Source organism: Neomonachus schauinslandi, chromosome 1 (assembly GCF_002201575.2).
Source record: "Neomonachus schauinslandi chromosome 1, ASM220157v2, whole genome shotgun sequence".
Classification (NCBI taxonomy): Eukaryota; Metazoa; Chordata; class Mammalia; order Carnivora; family Phocidae; genus Neomonachus; species Neomonachus schauinslandi.
In genome coordinates this window covers 148,985,247-149,005,769 of record NC_058403.1, presented here as the reverse complement: position 1 = coordinate 149,005,769, position 20,523 = coordinate 148,985,247, and the positions used below count along the sequence as shown (strand labels likewise).

General features: G+C 44.8%; 1 protein-coding gene across 1 annotated transcript in view; it reads left to right on the top strand.

Annotated features, from left to right (window-relative positions):
• Window positions 1-20,523, top strand: part of ITGA9 (integrin subunit alpha 9) — a 335,040-nt gene that overhangs the window by 206,491 nt on the left and 108,026 nt on the right. Inside the window, exon 18 of the mRNA XM_021677564.2 lies at window positions 10,025-10,175. Within this exon, the coding sequence (XP_021533239.2) occupies window positions 10,025-10,175 (151 nt within the window). The remainder of the gene's footprint in view (window positions 1-10,024; window positions 10,176-20,523) is intronic.

Below are 20,523 nucleotides of genomic sequence, written 5' to 3'. Positions count from 1 at the left end.
ACCTACTGGTGTTTCCTGGGACCACCTCCCGAATAAATGCCTTGCTTGTTCTCAGACTTACCTCAGGGTCCACTCTGACAGGGCCAGGCTGAGACCTTCCCCATTGCCAAGGTCCGCGTGGCTGGCTTCCTCATCTCCCATGTCACACGTAGCCAGTGAGGCCTACCTGCACCGTGTACAACTTTGGGCATCCGATTTCGGTGAAACTCAAAATTGCCCTGGGGGAGGGGGAAGCACACACATGGAACACCTTTTTCTGACATTTCATAATGTTTATTATGGCATTTTACAAGCAAGTGGGTTTTACGAGCTAAGCATTATCAATTTTATTTTTTAAATTTTATTTTTACCCAAATGTACTTTATTTTCCCTAAATCTCTACTTTGCAAGTAACATGAACAAATATGTACCACTGAAGATGAATCATAAATCAACCATACTGTTAAAATACATAGAATTTACTGAAAGTCTAGAACAGTCCTGGCCAGTAAGCCACATATTTAATTAAAAATTTTCCAATAGGGGCGCCTGGGTGGCTCAGTCGGTTAAGCGTCTGCCTTCGGCTCAGGTCATGATCCCGGGTCCTGGGATCGAGCCCCTCATCGGGTTCCTTGTTCAGTGGGGAGTCTGCTTGTCCCCCGCCCCTGCTGCTCCCCCTGCTTGTGCTCTCTCTCTTTCGCTCTCTGACAAATAAATAAATAAATAAAATCTTAAAAAAAATTTTCCGATAGTTACACTGAAGAATTAAAATGAAACAAATGGATGGAACAAATATCATTTAACATATTTTAAAGACCATTTAAACATGTAATTAATATGAAAATGATGACTGAGGTTTTTACATCCTTTTTCATTTTATTGTACTAAGTCTTAGAAACCAGATATGTATTTTATACTTAATTCAGAGCTGCCACATTTCAAGTGCTCCAGAGCCATATGTGACTAGTGCCTGCTGTGTTAGACAGCACAGGCCTGGAACATGACCTCCAGAGTTGTCACACCCAATAGGCGAGGGAGCCAAGGTAATTATACCCCAGTCACCATCAGTCATTGGTTAAGGGCTGCTCCAGGGCAGTCAGGGACTTTATTCTTTGGCACTCTGCTGGCCTGCCGAGAAAAATCCTCCAGCAAAAGAGGGGGATGCTGGCAGATGGAATTGCAGGCTGCAGTGATAAGACCCTAGGGGACAGGGTAGAACCCCCTATAGCCTACTGCATTCTGTAATACTTTCAGTTTGGTGCCTGTTATTTACTAATTGCTTGCCATACTGCCTGGCACTGGTGACTCAAGATAATAGTTAAGTTCACTAGTCTAGAGGATCAACCCAAAACTGAGACATTCGAGATTCATGGGAATCTGGATGCATCCTACATCTTCTTGCTTCCCACTCATCTTACTGCTCAGGATGTGCTGTTCCTGCTCCTTTCTGTAGTATTGGAGTCACCTCCATCCTTTTACCTATTGTTTATTTTCTTCTATGACTGAAATCTACCTCCTGTTTCCACCCCTGTGCTCCTCATTCTTTAAGGTGGGGCTCAATTCCTACCTCTCTCAGGAACCTCTTAGTCAGTCTACAGTGATTTCTTTCCTTTGAATTCTTTTTGCACCTTATTCTGTACCTGTTATTTGGTGCGACTCATCTTATCAGCTTTGTGGTATATGTCCTTCACATCTTAATCAGTTTATTTGGTACTTTTGTGCATATCCCTTCTAGGAAGATATCGATGCGCAACTGTGGCTTTATGGTTTTATCATGTTTGTGATTTTAAGCACTAATCATCGAAAAACTCTGATACTTGTCAACAAAGTATCAAGAAGGGGGTTGCCCAGCTGAGCTGCTGAAGGTATCCGGAATCATCCTGAACACCTCCACCAATTTCAAGGAAAACTGTCAAGAGGAAAATAAGCACTTCAGATATCTTTTGTAAAGAGATGGCACCTCCCAATATTCTAAATATTCTAAATGCTAAGAAGGCAAACACAATTTCATTTCTCATCTTATTATAGCCAAATAAGCTTTATGTGAATTTTAGTCCATTTAACTGCGTGTTTCTGTACTTTAAGAACACTGGGAGCAGAGGGAGGAGCACCAGACCTCCCACGGGAGTTGGGAGGGCTGCCTCGCTTCGCCACTGTCTGCTGAGCAGCCACACAGATGCGAGATTCACTCTGTGGCCTTTAGCTGCAAAATGATGACTCGAGCGAGCCCCATCCAGCTGTCCAATTCCATTTCTGATTTTAGGGTGTCTGCCCATTTGTAAGAATAGGAAGCATTGTCTGTGATTTTAAATCGCAGTGGCTCTAGTTTATATTCTTGCCTTTATGACACACTGTTGAGGATATCTGTGATTTTTTGGATACTGGATCATTACTCAGGAATGCTGCCCCCAATTTTGACATTTGTCCTAGGGGAGAATATGATCTGCTTCACAGTGTCCTTTTTAGTATGATTTCCATGAATGGAAAAACTAAGGATTGCGTGTGTGTGTGTGTGTGTGTGCGTGCGCACACGTCTATATAATCAGGCTTAGCAACACTTTTGTTGACAGGGCTGTCGTCCCATTATTGTAGGACTCATGGTTCACCCCGTCAGTAATACCTTGCTAAATACTCCCCACCCTTCCCCGCCACTGCCCCCTGAAGAATCCCTTCTTGGTGCTCTCCTAGCATAAGGGACCTCCTGGGATGTTTCTTCATCCCTCTGGGTCAGCACTACACACATGTTGATGTCAACTTATGTCTTATGTGTTTGCCTCCTCCATTGGACTGTGAACTCCTAGGGGTCTGGCACCTGTATCCCTGGTACCTAAGTCGAGAAGGTAGTTTTAAAAAGTAATGGATGGACGGATAAATGACTAGAAGGAAGGGAGGGAGAAGGGGGGAGACGAAAGAATGAAGGCGGGAAGAAAAAACATGGATGGATTTGGCTGCCCCATACTATTATCCTAGTTGTCATTATCAAATACAGTTGTGGGTGGCAAATATATCATCAGTAATAATAATGGTATGACAAGTTTTTAAAACTCAAATACGGTGGACTACAATGCGCTTGATTAACTCCTGTATTAGCATCCTTTACTCAGGCTAGATTAAAGCTAACAGCAAAAGAAAATAAAAGTATTACATTTTATGGAAGGGAGGTTATAACCACAAATTATTTATGTAAGGTCATAGCTTTTATCTTTAAGACTTAGGGAAAATCTAAAATGATCAAATGGATCATTAATTATTAAACACCATTGAGCTACTTTAGTTTCTTCCCTTAGCATCTTCTCAAAAAATTGTCTGCGTAAAATTGCTTGTGAGACTGTAGAGGGGAAAGAATTCACTTTGGTGGCCTCAGTCGTTCAGCATATGGTGGCTAATATGGAAATGTATTGCATCTCCCCAGTGAGGACTTCTGAGTGGTACACACTCTGAATGCACAGTGATGAGAGAGATCAGAGAAGGGTTCTTCAGTGGCACTCGGGCTCCACATGGCTACCAACATGGCAGTGGTAACATCGAATCAGCACTAAACTTAAATATAAGCGCAACATATCCCAAAAACAGCTGCTATAAGATGTATTAGAGCAGTTGTATTTGTCATTTTCCTAACAAATGAGCAGTGTATTTCCAACAGGCTGGAAATATAGAAACTATACTTTATAGAACTTTATAGAAACTATACAACTTGTATCATATGTTGACTGTTAGTAACACTTTTTTAATAAAAATACACCAGTGAGTGGTGTACAAAGTAATATGACCCATTTAAAAGATTGCACAAGCAAATTAGAATTAATGGGAAATTTTCTCAGGGAACAAAATTCTTTGAGAATTAGAAAGGCAGTTCTTTAATAAGGAAGCACCGGTGGGATGTTTGGCGAAAACCCCTATGCCCAGTTGTCTTACTCTTTCAGTCTTGACAGAGAGATTGGTCTCTGTGGAGTTCTGTTCTTTTTAGATGTCATTAAAAGATTTTTCTTGCCAAAGCGCATCCCAACTGAGATGGAGTTTATATAAGAGCTGTGGCTCAGACAACCTTCATGCCAAAGGAAGTTGGGCACAACCTTGGGCACTAGCTCCAGCTCAGCCCCTACATGGCTTGGTGACCTTGACCAAAGTGGGTTCCCCTTTGGGCAGTGAGCGGGGAGGTGGGCTCATTGCCTCCAACTGTAAAATACAAAGGTTGAGCTGAAGAACTGTCGTGGGGATGTTGGGCATGTTCATTCATCCATTCCATAAGGGTTCACCGAACACCTACTATGTGCCTGGCCCAAGACTGTCATTGAGGGTTCATTGATGAGCAAAACCACAGCAGGGTTCTTTCCCCCCGGGAATTAGATTTTAATAGGGAAGAGGTGTTTCTTAATCAAATAACCACACAAATAAATGTGTCATCCCAACCTTGGTAAGTGCTGGGAAGTGTTGGTGGAGCACATGGGGCTGGAGGGGCTCATACTAGGGAGATTTATTTCCCCCAGGAGGGAGATCAGAAGGGGCCCACGATGGAGGGGGTGGGGCTTTGAAGGCATAGTCGGTGCTGCTTTCTAAGCCCAGCACAGCTCCTTGGCCAGCCACCTTATCTCGGCTTCTCCATCTCCTTGCCTCTAAAAATGGGACTAACGTCAGGAACGGCTTACGGTGTTGTAAGGTTTCAGAAAGATGACATGTTTCAAAGCACCCAGCACCAGGCAAATTACATTTCATTTCATTTCTAAGAATAGCTTTGGAAGCAGAGACATACTGTTTCATACATAGGTCTTCAACTGTGGAGAAAGAGTGAAAACAGCTTTGAGGCACCCCTTTTTAAGGAAGTCTGATAGTTCACATTCCATCCTGGAAGGCGCCTGGCTTCCCTTCGTCATGGAGCCATGTTAGAATCACTTGACTCTGAAAGCCCAGGAACAATCTTGCTGCCTGATTTAGTGAAAGAAGCCCGAGTTCTGGATGCTGGAGAAGATTAGACATCCGGGGCCTGCACCCTTGCCATTTACATGTGGGGAAGGGAGGCTGATCACAAACAACAAAATTGGAACAAGGAGGCAGCTCCCTATCCCACAGTCCTGTGCTTTCTGTATCATCTCCCTATGTTCCATTTGGAAACTGTGGATAACTTTCTGATGCGACTGGGCTACTTTCATCTTTCTCAAGAGAAAGCAAGCTTAGCACGCCTTCATAACTCCTCAAGGCCCAAGGATTACTCCTGTAATCTTACAAAAGCAAACAGGAGGACAGAAATAACCCATCAATTGTTTAAAATTAAAATGGCCAACAATAATAAATAACTGCCACAATAGCTTGAGGTCAGGGTCTTAATTTATTGGAGGCCATTCAAGAATTTGAAGCTTTTCTCTAAGTTAATTTTTCACCTCTTGTTTGGATCCTTAGAGCTCTTGCTTCCAAAAGCAAGGCCATCAGATCTCTCGTTGCACATGTTATTCTTGCTGATGCACCAGGGCGTGCAGGAAAGTGAGGTCTTTTCTTCGTGGATGGGGAATGAGGATTGCTCCTCCCACAACAATCTGTATTTCAAAGGATTATAGCCTACTGAGATTTTGGATATTTCTCTTCTCTCTCATGCTCTATTCATTGTACTAATGGTTGCAAACAACAATAAACATGTGCTGGTTAATTTAAGCAGAAAAGGAATTTATTGGAAGGATGTGGGCTGGTTCAGAGCATAGGCAGGGAGCCTGGAGAACCAACATGGACAGGAAACAAGGGAGACCAGGCTGAGCTCAGGATTCCACCTCTGGGCTCTCAACACCTCTGTAGCCACCCCAGATGATCTCAGAGGGCACTGGTGTCTTTGTACAACCCTCAAAATTCATGGTTCTGGTTGGGAGCCTCTGCTCACCATCCTGAGGCCCCTGACTATGCTTAGATCATATGACTGCCTATAGTCAGGTGCCCACACTTTAGCTATCAAGAAGAGGGGAGAGGGAGGGCCTACCCCCTTTCTTCTGATGTGCCCTTCCCACCTATCTTGAGATTCCTCCCAAACAGAAAATTGTCAGGATGCTGAGCAGCCAAAAATACCAACTGTCCATCATATAAACCCTGATTAGCTTAATCACATCATCCATTAACTGGTTGGCCAATCCAAGATTGGCTACCAGTGTGAATTTGTTTTGTCCCCAGCTCACGTCACATAACAGTCATCCATCTCATGTGATTTCATCATTGTCATCATCCCCATCGTCCTCATCCCCTTGTCATCCCATTGATGGCCCGCTCACTCCCCCACTTTCCTGGGTTGCCATTTCCTTTTTTCTCTTCGCCCCTCAAACAATCCCTCCTCCTCCTTCACAATCAAACAATCACTCCTTCCCCGTCTTTGACCCTACTTCTGTTTCAGTGCAAAATGGAAGCAATCACTAAGGAACTGCTGCTTTGTTTCTAACACCCATCTACTAACACGTTGTACCATTGGCTCCAGTTTCTCACCTTGTGCTAGCTGAGGCCAGCCCCTCCATTTGTTCACCAGGCCATCCAGCAGTTGTTCCGTGACATGTCATTAATTGTCCCCTCTTGGTACATCCTTCTCATGCTCACTCAAATATGCTATGATCATTTCCATCTTAAAAACATCTAAAAACAGAGGGGCGCCTGGGTGGCTCAGTCGGTTAAGCGTCTGCCTTCGGCTCAGGTCATGATCCCAGGGTCCTGGGATCGAGCCCTGCATCGGGCTCCCTGCTCCACGGGAGGCCTGCTTCTCCCTCTCCCACTCCCCCTACTTGTGTTCCCTCTCTCGCTGTGTCTCTCTCTGTCAAATAAATAAATCTTTAAAAAAAAAAAAAAAACAGAACATGTATTTGAGTTCTTTCCGACTTTCCTCTTGTGATTGAGTTCTAGTTTCAAAGCATTGTAGTCCGAAAACATGCAGGGAATGATCCCAATCTTTTGGTACCAGTTGAGACCTGATCTGTGACCTAGGATGTGATCTATTCTGGAGAATGTTCCATGGGCACTAGAGAGGAATGTGTATTCTGTTGCTCTGGGATGGAATGTTCTGAATATATCTGTGAAGTCCATTTGGTCCAGTGTGCCATTTAAAGTCTTTATTTCTTTGTTGATCTTTTGCTTAGAAGATCTGTCCATTTCAGTGAAGGGGGTGTTAAAATTCCCTACTATTATTGTAGTGTTGTCGATGTGTTTCTTTGATTTTGTTATTAATTGGCTTTATAATTGGCTGCTCCCGTGTTAGGGGCATAGATATTTAAAATTGTTAGATCTTTTTGTTGGATAGATGCTTTAAGTATGATGTAGTGTCCTTCCTCACCTCTTATTGTAGTCTTTGGTTTAAAATCTAATTTGTCTGATGCCAGGCATCAGGGAAATCCAAATCAAAACCTCAATGAGATACCACCTCACACCAGTCAGAATGGCTAAAATTAACAAGTCAGGAAACGACAGGTGTTGGCAAGGATGCGGAGAAAGGGGAACCCTCTTTACACTGTTGGTGGGAATGCAAGCTGGTACAGCCACTCTGGAAAACAGTATGGAGGTTCCTCAAAAAGTTGAAAATAGAGCTACCATATGACCCAGCAATTGCACTACTGGGTATTTACCCCAAAGATACAAATGTAGGGATCCAAAGGGGTATGTGTACCCCAATGTTTATAGCAGCAATGTCCGCAATAGCCAAACTATGGAAAGAGCCAAGATGTCCATCAACAGATGAATGGATAAAGAAGATGTGGTGTGTATGTATGTATGTATGTATACACACACACACACACACACACACACACACACACACACACACACAATGGAATATTATGCAGCCATCAAAAAAACCCGAAATCTTGCCATTTGCAATGATGTGGATGGAACTAGAGGGTATTATGCCGAGCAAAATAAGTCAATCAGAGAAAGACATGTATCATATGATCTCACTGTTATGAGGAATTCTTAATCTCAGGAAACAAACTGAGGGTTGCTGGAGTGGTGGGGGGTGGGAAGGAGGGGGTGGCTGGGTGATAGACATTGGGGAGGGTATGTGCTATGGTGAGTGCCGTGAATTGTGTAAGACTGATGAATCACAGACCTGTACCTCTGAAACAAATAATATATGTTAAAAAAAGAAGAAGAAGAAGATAGTAGGAAGGGAAAAATTAAGGGGGGGGAAATCGGAGGGGGAGACGAACCATGAGAGACGATGGACTCTGAAAAACAAACTGAGGGTTCTAGAGGGGAGGGGGGTGGGGGGATGGGTTAGCCTGGTGATGGGTATTAAATAGGGCACATATTGAATGGAGCAGTGGGTGTTATACGCAAACAATGAATCATGGAACACTACATCAAAAAAAATTAATTAATTAAAACAAAACAATTGCCTTGAGCCCACTCCCCACCCCCGGCTCTCATCCTATTTCTCCACTCCCCTTTAAAGAAAAACTCCTCCAAAATTTGAGTGTCCTCGCTGTTTCCATTTATTCTACTCCTCCATCTCTTAAGCCAATTCCAAGCTCTCATCCCCATCACTCCACTTATGCACCTCTTTTTGAGATCACCAGTGACCTCCACGTGGCTAATTCCAGCGGCCAATCCTAAGTCTTCATGTTATTTTGGCCTGTCTGCCACATTTGACAAAACTGATTACTCCTTCCTTGGAACATGTCTTCTGTGGCCACTTAGATACCATCTCTCTTGGTTTTCCTCCTACCTCCCTTGTCATGCTTTCTCTTCTCCTCCTCACCTGCAACTCCTAAGTGTGAGACCTCTTCTCTATCTATACTCATTCCCTAGTGATCATATCCAGTCCATCCCAAATGTGTATCTCTGGCCTAGACCCTCCTTTAAAACTTAAGCATCCAGCTATCCAACACCTCTTCTTAAAGATCCAATAGGCATTTGGATTTTTTTCTGCTGAACCTTCTATACTCTTTCCCATCTCAATGAATGACAACTCTTCCCTCTAGTTGTTGAAGCTAAAATCCTTGCAGCTGTCCTTGACTCCTCTTTTTCCCTAATACCCCTCACCCAATCAATCTGTGAGCAAAATCTGTTGGCATAACCTTGGAAACACATCCAGAACACAACTTCACTCTTCTCACTACTTCAGCTTCAACCACTGTGGTCTGAGCTGCCTCCTGGATTATTGTGAGAGCTTCCCAACCAGGCTCCCTGCTTCCCCTCTGACCACGCACTCCACAGACCGTTCACATCACAGGCAGCGTGAGCCTACAGATGTGGAAGTCAGGTCACATCACTCCTCTGCTCAGAGCCCTGCAGGAGTTTCTTCTCAGAGTTAAACCAAGGTCCTTGTGACGGCCCCGCAGTGCCCCATATGATCTGTCTGTCCCCACTCCCTTTGCCTCTCTGAGCCTATTTCCTCCCACGTTCCCCCTTGCTCACTCCTCTTAGCCACTCTGGCATCCTTGCCAGTCCTTGAACGTGCCAGGCATGACTTTCCCTTTGCTAGATCCCAGGTGTCTGTGTATCTTGCTCCTTTTTTTCCTTCAGATTTCTACTCAGAGTTCACCTCATCAGTGAGGCTACCCAACCACCCTATTTAAAATTGCAGCCCACTCTCCCTCCAGATCTGGCATTCTCTACCCTTCTTACCTTTGTGAGTTTTCTCCATAGCTCTAATCACAATCTGACCTGTATGTTTGCTGCTTGGTGTATGTGTTTTCTGTTTCCCTGAAGCTGTAAGAAGGCAAGAACTCTGTTTTGTTCACTGGTCTCTCTTCTAGCACAGAGAGTAGTCATGATTGGCATGTAGTAGGTACTCAAAAACATATGAATGAATACATGGCCAAATTCCATTTCTATGGTATTAAATATCTTATAATTTTCTGAGATTGATGTGAGCCCCAGCAGAGCCAGCAACTTAGGCTGCTAGATGAGGAAACTGAGGCCCAGGGGAGCTAACTGATTGCCCAAGGATGCATTACTGGTTAATGGGGTTGCTGGAACTTGTAGTTCTGACCCCAGTGCAGTTTCTGCCCCCAACCCTCAGCTACCCTCTGATGCCTTATATTATGTTAGTGAAAACTTCAGGGCATTCATTGTTGTTCACTTTTCATTGCAGTGTTGATGGAAAAACCCCCTATCTAGCTTTGGGGGCTGTGAAGAATATCTCCCTAAACATCTCCATCTCAAACCTCGGGGATGATGCCTATGATGCCAACGTGTCCTTCAATGTTTCCCGGGAGCTCTTCTTCATCAACATGTGGCAGAAGGTAAGGAAGGCACCCCTGAAGGAGAGTCTTTGTTCCATCGGGTGCATTTTCTGACTTTCATCATAGCTTGCAATGTGCAGTGATTCTGCAGAGACTGTTTTACTATGTGGGGTATCATTTGGAACTATGAGGATTTTTTCCTCCTGGACTTAGAAGGTGTGTTGGAGCAATACCCATCTCTAATATTGTCTCCCATCCTTTCTCTCTTATGGAACCCTCTCCCTACCGTTTAATGTCTGACCCCTTCTCTGAACACTCATGTGTTCTAAAGAATTCCAGTTTTATGTCAGTAGTTGTGAATAACAAGATAAGAAATGAGGACAGATCGCAGCTTATTATGCTTGTTATCACCCCTGGTGCACTTGATGTTTTCCATTAGGGGGTCACGTATGTTAGCCTGTGCTTTGACATGTTTGTTTATATTTGAGTGAATTGAGGAAATTAAATTATTTTCATGAACTGAGTGAGTTTTTTTAGCATGAATTCATGTATTTGAGTTTAAGTAGAATGACTCTGAAAGGAAAAAGGAGTTGGTATTCTCTCCTGTCCCATAATTCAATTCAACAAACCATCTATGGGAAGAAAAAAAGAATGAGTCTCCAGCAGGCAACAGGAATGAGTGGGCTCAGACAGACCTCACCCTCCCCGGTGGTTGTTCTGACTCCTGACAGCAGTTTTGAAGGCAATTCTTGCAGCTTTTCAAAGTGTTTACAACACGGAACTGCAGTGCCTTGATGTCTGTGTTAAAGGGAACTAAGATCACTTTCTGAGGAACAGCTCTACTCTGCCCACAGATGAGCACTTGGTGCACCTTCAAGCCAATGGGCAAACTTCTGTTCAGACACAGATCCTGGCAAGCTCAACGGTTTTGATAGGATTATACCAACCTTGCCCAGCTTAGGGGGCAAGTGAAGCCTATAGAGCAATCTGTAATGGTCATGCTCCAAGAACTTTACAAGAGGTTATCTCAAACTCTGCTGCTTAATAGCTTTTAGGAGCCCCAGGGTTGGGGAGGCCACAAAAGCAATCAAGAAGGACTGTGAGAAAGGCATGCTTCCCATCTGTCTTCTACACCCTAAAAATTGTCCTGGTTTAAGCCCAGTCAGGAGAGAACCAAGTATCTACAAGGTCCTAGTATCTCTGGCTCCACATAGAATCTCTTTTACAGAATTTCCTGTGCCATGATGCCATCTTCCTGTAGGGGGTGGCAGGAAAGGGGCTCACTCAGGACAGATCTGTAAAACTCATCTCTGTGGTAACTGAAAGGATGGGGTTGGTGACTGGGCCATTACGTTGCAGATTCCTCTCACTTAGGACCTATGGGAGAAATTTCTCTCCAGTCTCAAAATTAGGAATAGCTGTGCTTTCCCTGAGTACTTTGGCTTATTTTTATCTGTAGGCACAGTCATCCCTTATGAATAGGCTTTGCTCTCTCTCTTGTCTGCTAGAAAGTTCTGAGCTGGCTCCACTCTGTTGGTATATAGGATTTGGTGGTAGTATTTCACAAACTGTGTAGGTTCCTATGTATTACTCTATTTCCCTTCATCATAGTTTTCTTTTTAGCTTGGAGGCTGCATAATAGTCTATCATAAAGTATACAATGGATTACCCTCAAATTCTTATTATGTAGATATTTCATTCCAGTTTTATTTTCTTTAATACTGTGATGAATGAGGGCGCGTAGGTGACTCAGTCCGTTAAGTGTCCACAACTTTTGGTTTCAGCTCAGGTCATGATCTCAGAGTCCTAGGATCAAGCCCCACATCAGGCTCCCTGCTCAGCAAGGAGTCTGCTTGTCTCCCTCTCCTTCTGCCTCTTCCTCTGCTCATGTTCTCTCTCTTGCTCTCTCTCTCTCTTAAATAAATAAATCTAAAAAAAATACTGTGATGAATGTTTTTCACAGAGATTGCTATGAACAAATGATTATATTTTTAGTCTTGTAACTATTTGGGGGATGTAATGTAGCATTTGTTGACCACCTACTATATACCAGGGGTTTTACATACATTTCCCATTCCCTCCGGCATGCGACCTGGGTGCATCTGCCATATTGGAGAATGCTGTAGGGAAGAAGTGAGGGAAGTAGGATTAGGCAGGGAAAAGGCTAAGGGTGTGCCATCATAAAAGGTAGCCTTGGTCTGAGTAATAGGGTGGAAAGAGGTGGAGGGATGCCCAAGAGCATAGCAGAATTGTCTCCTCTTTAAGTGGCAGGAGAGCATCATTTCCACCCCTGTATCATATTGAGCACCTTGAGGTGTAGTAAGTAGCCCCCCCAGGCATTCTGGATGAGGGGCTCTAGCCAGGTGAGGACAGTGTGCCTGAGAAGACCACAGATATGTCATTAGCTACTATAGCTGATCATTTTCTTCTCTTTTCCATTGAATCCCAGCAAATTTTGGCACAGGGAGCCCTAGTTTCAATTTTTCAGAAAGTTGACAAGGTATCAGGGGCTCTTTGGGATGTGGGAAGCTTTAGTGTGAGAAAGGTAGCAGGGCACAGAGACATCCCGTAGCTCCCGTAGCCACCACGGGGGCAGGACCAACTAGAAAAACAATTAGGCAAAATGACCATCAATGTGGCAACAAAAGGTAAAGAAACAAAAAGTCCTCTCCCGTGACCACAACCACAACTCTAACGGGAGATGTAAATGGCATCACTCAGCCCAGAGCAAGATTCTCACAGCAACCAGATGGGTGGTAAAGAGGAACCAGGAAAGCCCACTCACCCTGCACAGACCTAACAAAAACAACATGGACTCTACAAAAAGATTCTAACACGTAAACTAAGAAAAGTGCAATTCAGGATACAGAAGGAAAGCATACCTTTTAGAAGGACTATTAATAGAAAACAAAAGTAAATTTTATTCTAGCATCCACTTTTCTTGATTAAATTCAAGAAAAAAAAATGAGCACAGCAAAAGATCAGATAGTAGAACGATAAGCTGGGATGAAAAAGGAATGAACTGAGAGGCAAACAAAAATAAAGGTTGTAGATAGGGTAAGAAAATATAATGAAACCAAGAAAGCAATGGCAGAATTAAAATGTGTTATAATCAGGAAAGAGCAGAATTAGCAGTATGGAAAATTGATTCATTGTTATACCTGGCATATTTGAGATGGTCTCTGAGAATTCAGAGAAAAAGAACAAAACAATGAAGAAGAATGACAGAACTATAGATGTGGAAAGTGGAGACTGGAGAAATCAGCAAAGAAAAGTGGCTCCATAATAGTTAGAAGACATGAGTAGACAGCAAGGAAGGATCTCCATTCTCTTGATTGAACTCTGCAAACACCAGGCAGAAATATTGAGAGCACTTCACTGTCAACACACAGCTTCATGAGATTTTGAATTTGAAAAATATGAAAGTGATGATACTGATACCTAACAGAAAACAAACAAACCAGTGTTCCGTAGGCTTCTTTTCTGTAACAGTATTAAAAAATCAGAATAGGTTCTCTGGTGAATTAAGAATTCTATACCCAGCCAACTTGCCCTCCATTGTGAAGACAAAATAAAGACATCCTTGAATATATGAGAAATCATAGAGTCTGTTAACTGCCCAGTTTGGATTTCCCCAAAAGCAGACCCCAACACAATGATGTAGGTACAGGTAGTTTATTTGGGGAGTGATCTCAGGAGGCACTTTGTGGGAGTGGTGAGTTTAGACAGGGAAGGGAAGAAAGACAGGACAGTGTGCCCTGATAAGCTGCGGGGAACTCGTGCTCTGTCCAGCTGCAGATCTTCAGAGAGATAGACTCTGTGGAGCACCCCTCAGAATCACTCCCAGGGGTAAGGAAGCTGCTAGCGGATTTCTCCACCACCTCTTACCACACATCCACGGAGAATCACTCCAAAGGCATTCACTCCCTAGCACTTCCAGCCTTCTCTGGCTATGGGCCACCCTCCCTGGGGTGAGCAAACAACTCCGGCAGTGAGAAGTTGGAAGCCTTTGGCCTGGAGGGCGCTGGCCTCAGGTGACCAACCCTCTGGTGGGTTCTAGGGAATGGGAGCAAGGCAACATCTGCTTCAGTGACTGTTAAAGCTTTAATAAGCATGAAACTGTTCCTGAGAAATAGGACACCTACAGATAAAGCACTCTGGAATACAGTCGTGGAATAAAATGTTAAGGCCAAATAAACGTAGACATAAGCAAAAATAAACTTTGCAAGCATTTAAAATAGTAAGCACATGTAAAAAAAATGATTGCCACAGTAAATACATAATTTTAAAACTTAATTTAAAAAAATAAGTTTATAATATCAGTTATACCATAAAAATTTGAGAAGAAACTTAATCTCATCACTCTTCCTGCCTCACATTCTTCAGAATGGAGTTTGGACTCCTCAGCTGTTCCCTGAGAGGCCATTCTGAGCCCATGCTTCCTGCCCTCCCTCTTCCCCAGCCTCATTGCTCACCACCCTCCCCACCCCCCCCCCACACACACACACACTTGAATCCAGCTATAATCCAGTCCTGGCATCCCCTCCACCCCCATTTTCTTTAATCAACCTCTCTGCCCTCAGATCTCAGCTCAGATGCCTCACCTGGCTGCCCAGGTGGTGTGGGTGGGAGGGTGGGGGGCTATCCGTCTGTCCAAAGCCTCAAGGCAGCTCAGGGCCTAGGCCTCCAAGGTCTCCAGTCTTCTGTGTCATCACACAGTTCGAGATGTATTCATTTCTGAGACTGAACAAAACATCTCCCTGAAGATGGACTTGTGGGGCCTCTCTAACATAAAGCTGCTTTCATAGATTTATGCCGGTTCTTTCCTGTAAGGGAAGGCTGCTTATAAAAAATGTGGGATGCACATGGACAACCATCTGCTGACTTTCCTCTCACCTCCATAAGCTAACTTGAAAACACTATAAAATAGGACTTAATGCGTTGGTGGCCACCGGCTGGTTGGCTGGTGGTCTGGCTGGGGCACAGCATACTGTGGTCATAGAGTGGCCTCCCGTGGAGCAGTGTGTGGGATCCCTTAGGGGTGGGGGAGGGGCACAGTGGAAAGGGAGAAGAAAGAAGAATGGAGAAAATGCATTTGGAGCACATCTGTATCACACCACCCCGCGATCACGTTCACATTAGATTCTGTGTGAGCGACACCCACAGAGCACCACTCCACAGACTTCGTGAATGGTGCCCGCTGGAGTTGTACAGCCACGTGACCCCGGGGTCAAGATCAAGTTGAGTTTTAATTTCTTCACCGCGATGCCATTCAGCACACAGGCTTCGTCTCTTCTTGCCTCTGTGGAACAAGAATGCATTTGTTGGGACAGTAGTTATTAAGTACCTGCTAAGTGCCAGGGACCGTACCAGCCACTAGGGGACCCAAAGATAAGTAAGATCTGGTCTCTGCTCCCAAAGAACTCATGGCCTAATGGGCTGTGAGGCATGTCAGCAAGCAGAGCACAAGACACCAACTACTGTCCAGAGCGCTGAAACATCTCCCTGCAGCAAGTGATGACTGTGACATCTAGTCTCGGGGTGCCCAAAGTCCCCAGACCAGCGCTTAGGGAAAGATGACGGGCCTCCAAAGAATTGAAATCTGCTGCTGCCGCCATTGCAGAGCAGGGGTAGGTGCGTGAGTTTATTTAGTGAAGGGGCGAGCTGGCTGGAGCCTGGTGAGAGGGCAGAGGAAAAGGGACAAGAGCCATCCAGCAAGATGCAAAGAGGCGGCCCATGGGCTTCAAAGGGCCAGCAACATTCCTAGTGGCAGGGTGACCTCGGGATACTTGAGGAATGCAGATGTCTGCTGTCTGATGCTGAAGTTGCTTGTCAGTTAGGACTCCTGCACTCAGGAATGCTTCATGTGACCAAGACAGATAAGCTCAAAGAAGGGGCTGGGTTCACGAGTACGTCTTCATGGCTGTGACTGTTAACGGCCCACGTTGGAAACAGACACGGATGTGGACAACTGTAAGCTCTAAGCTAGTGCAGGGGAGCTCCCAGGTGACCTTTGGGTACAAAGGGGACGCAGGAACTTGCCATGCAGTTACAGAGGAGGCCATGCTGGGTGAGAAGGAAGAACAAGGGCAGGCCCCTGACCTAGCCTCTTCTCGACAGCGTGAGTGCGTTCTTGATTTGGATCTCCCAGCTGCTGACCTTGAAGAAAGGAATTGAGGGCAATTCATTGGGGAAGCGCAACAACACTGGGAGGGAGGCAGAGCAGTGATAGACCAGTGGAGGCAGCTAATGAAGATGGTGCTGTTAAGCCAGCTGCCACGGTGGGCACTGGGGCTTAATCCCAGGACAACCCTGGGAAACTGTGCAAAACACAAACCTCAGGGTGGAGGGAGCTGGGGGATTTATACCCCCTCCCAAGGAGTCAACAGTTGAAGCTTTCTAGAAGTACACCTTCCCCAGGACTTCTGTCCTGTAATGTTCATGGCCAGAGCAATGGTCCTGGTTCTGGAAAAATGCACTCGGGCACAGAGATGTAGCCACTGGCAACTGGAAGTGGAGTGGAGCACCCTGAATCGTGCAGCGCATCTGGGTGAGGCTCACCAGCACCTGCCAGAGATGCCCCTAGGGCTGGAAGCATTTACAACCTAAGCACCTCACTTTCTAGGCTTCCAGAAGTTGTAAGTTAGCCTAATGGAACTTTGCCAAAGTTCTAGCTTGAGAACTGGTGGTGCACACTTCACAGTCTTATAGGAGTGGGACAAGGCAAGGCAAGTATTGTAAATGGGACAGGGGGGTCAGGTGTGGGACAGTGGGAAGCAGTGAAGACTGTGGAAAAATCGAGCCTCATCCAGAGAAAGCAGCCAGCTCCCTGCAGCAGTCAATGGTTACCAGGTGGGAGCAGGGGCTGGTGCTGTCAGACTTCCTATTTTTCAATAAAAGTCAGAAATCCACATTTTTATGTGAAATCACATGAGTTTGCAGCTAATTAAAATGTTCTCCGAACATTCTGTGGGCCAAACACATGTCCCACTGACCGCATCCAGCCTGCAGGCCACCAATTTGTGACCTCCAGCTTCACTGTCTTCCAAATGCTGAAGGCCCATTCTCCTGCCTGCCTGTTTGTCACACGGATCTGTATTTGTGGTAGAACAGAGCGTGTCTGCAGGCTTGACTGCATTTCACACCCATCCCTGGGTGGCAGAGAAGCTAGCCAAAGAGATTGGAGTTTGGGGTTCAAGTGTGAGTGTATGTTTGAGGGAAGGAGAGAGTCAATTTACATAGCATTTTTAAAGCTAACGATGTTTTGAAAACTTTTCCCAGACTGGAATATTTGTACTTCGCAGCAGTTGCAAGAAGCAGCTAAGCTGGGGTTTGTGTTTCAGAAGTTCTTAGAAGTAACATAGCAAATAGCCAACGTGAGGTAGAGGGAAAGCAAGGTTCTTAGGACCATCAGACACGGACGCAGAAACTCAGCTCTGTTTCTTGCAACCCATGTGACCTTGAGCCAGGGGCCTTCTCTCTGTGCCTCAGTTTCTTTCTCTCTCTAAAATGAGATGTGCTGAGGATTAAATGGGGCCCCTGCCAACTACTTGTACATCATTATGTAGCCGCCATGGTACCCCTCTACACACAAGCACAAACTTTATAACTCGTTCATTTACGCAGAAGGTATATATTGTCACCTACTTCAGAACAAGGTTTCATGCTGAGGGGTTGGAGGGAGAATAGCAAGAATATAAGACAAAGCTTCTAAGTCAGAGGGTGTTGACGCTTCCTTTTTAAACTAAAAATCAAGACCTGTGATTTTAACAAAGGGATTGCAGGGCTGAGTGTGCACACAGGGGTGTGTGCCTTCATAATGTCAAAAAATAGAGCTCGTGTTAAACAGAACATATTTTTTATATTTAACTAATAGCCTTTATTTAAAAAAATAAGATTATATGAAAAATAATGAAAAACTTGGTAAATAAAATGAGTACTGGGTGTTCTACATAAGTGATGAATCACTAAATTCTACTTCAGAAACTAGTATTATGCTGTATGCTAACTAAAATTAAAAAAAAAAAACCACTTGATGAATGTATATCGGTTAAGTAAATGAGCTAGCTTTGGTGGCTCCTGTTTGTTTGCTTGTAATAATGCCTGTTGATTTTTTTTTTCATTTACTTACTATTTGCTGAAGTATTAGACTTTTTGGTTTGAGGATGTTGACTTTTTAAAATCCATTATATATAATGGTTCAAATATGTGATATGTGTGATGAATAATATCAGCGTTTACAGAATGAGGAAAATAATATACTCACCAAACAATGCAGGGCTAGGCCCTGAGTCTTGCAGATTGGGCAGGGAGAGGACCAGCCCAGAGGTTTGCAGGCCCCGTGAGGCCTGGTGGGGGAATCCGGGATTTTTATCAGGTAGACAGTGATGGGCCGTCTGTGTTCTTCACTGAGGATATGGACTGAGGAAATAGAAGAAAGGACAGAAGCTGGTGACATGCTGGAGGAGGAGCCAAGAAAGACCAAATAGGACAGGGAAGCCAGAAGGGGAGATTCAGTCTTGGGATTGCCAGAAGTGAAAGAGACCGTGAGGAAGCTGGGGGAAGACCATGAATCCAGCCCGGAAAACAGAGATCTACCACTTAGAATGCATGTTAGAGCTTTCTGCACTTTCAGGTTCCTAAGAAACGTAGTTAGTGCTCAGCCCCGGTTGGTTGTAAGTCACTGAATCTGGCTGACATGTTTTGTGTCACCGTCTAACCTCCCTGAGAGACGAAGATGGAGGGGTGGGCCCTGTGTCCTTCTGTCTCCTCCCGTGACAGGGCCCAATGTAGGAAGCCTGATGACGTCCATTAGAAGTTGCGTGAAAGAAAGCTTAGTTTTGCTTTTTCTGAGGAGTGCTTTGAATTCCAAAGGAAACTTGGCCTCCAAGTTGGTTTTGGGGGCAGAAAAGCACCAGGTCAGCTTTTGCGGTGTTCCATGGCTTATTCTTTATGACAAAAGGCATAGAGGGCTTATAAGTTTGTTTTTCTTGTAAAGGGATCCTTCCAGTTTATATCTACCTTCACCATGGAAAGGCAGTCCCTTTCTCTCAAGGGCTTCTCTCCTCTCGCTTCCAAGGCAAGCCGCTCAAGATGGCGCCAGGCGATAAAAATGATCCAGTTTCTAACCCGGATAGAGTGGGAAAGATTAGACACTCACATGTTTATATAGCTTTATATTTGTGGGAGTGCCCTGACCTGTTCTCACACAGAAACTGCATCCGTACATAGGAACAAAACAAGATGTGTCCCATGGAGCTGGGAAGGCCCGCATCCTATCAGGAAGGGTTTGCAGGCAGGAACGCGTGCGCCTCATCCGTTGGTGTTGGTGTGTAAGCGGATTTCAAACCGCCTGCCTTCACTCTGCCACTGCTCTCATTCATGGCAGGAACTGATTTTCATTGTGTTCCGCTTTCTCCGGTGTCTCTCGTCAAGTTAATAGTAGCCCCGAGTAAAATGCAACCCTTAGATGTTTACAGTCATCTTGGCTGGGCCATTAAGATGATGAATGAACTTGCTTCTTGCCCTTGTAAGGGAGCCCTGAGGGTGGATATCGATACTCAGAAAATAATAAGTCTTTTCCGCCCCTTTTCTGTTTTTAATCCAGTGCCCCAAGCCCCCTGGTGACTTTACCTTGAACTTCCTGCACAATGCCAGGCAGAAAAACCTCACCTGGCTCCCAGCCCATCTGAGGTTCTGACACAGCGGCAAGCTCTTTCCTTTTTTCTCCCCTTGTTGGTCTTCTCCGTCCTGCATGTCAGAGGTCAATCCTAAGTTCCCTAGAGCCTTTCCTGTTTCTAAGCTATTTCTGCCTGTGCTGACTTTCCTCCTGGAGCAGTCAATAGTGGGTGGTAGGGAGCAGGTACCCTGAGGCCAGGTTCATAATTCCTCACCTGGATTACCTGTGGCCGTGGTGTTACCACTGTCTGGCCTTGCAGTCAGAGAGATTCTAACCCCTAGTGAAGCCGTCCTGAGAGCCAAGCTGGGCCCTTCTTGCGGCGGTGGCCAATGAGGAGGTGGTAGAGAAACCCAGATGTCCATTTCCAATTACAACGTGGCCTCAGTGTTCCACGGCGGGGCTCAGTTTTCACATATATGAACAGCTTCATTTGTGTATTCACTGTGTTTGGAAGGAAGGCTACGTTTTGATTTAGAAATGTCAACAGAGCTGTAGCTACAACAAGGATCAATTAAGAAGGACGTTTCCCAGAGCTGCAGGACTTGGGTAAATCTATTTACTGATTGGGGGCGGGGGCTAGTTTAGAAAACATGTGTTAAACCTCTGGATTTTTTTTTCTAATGAACTGCAAAACAGCAATTTAATAATTTCCTCTTTTAAGGGGAAAGGGGAGCCTTGGATTTTAAATCTTTTTCATAAAGCAGCACAACACCTCTTAAAAGGAAAGCC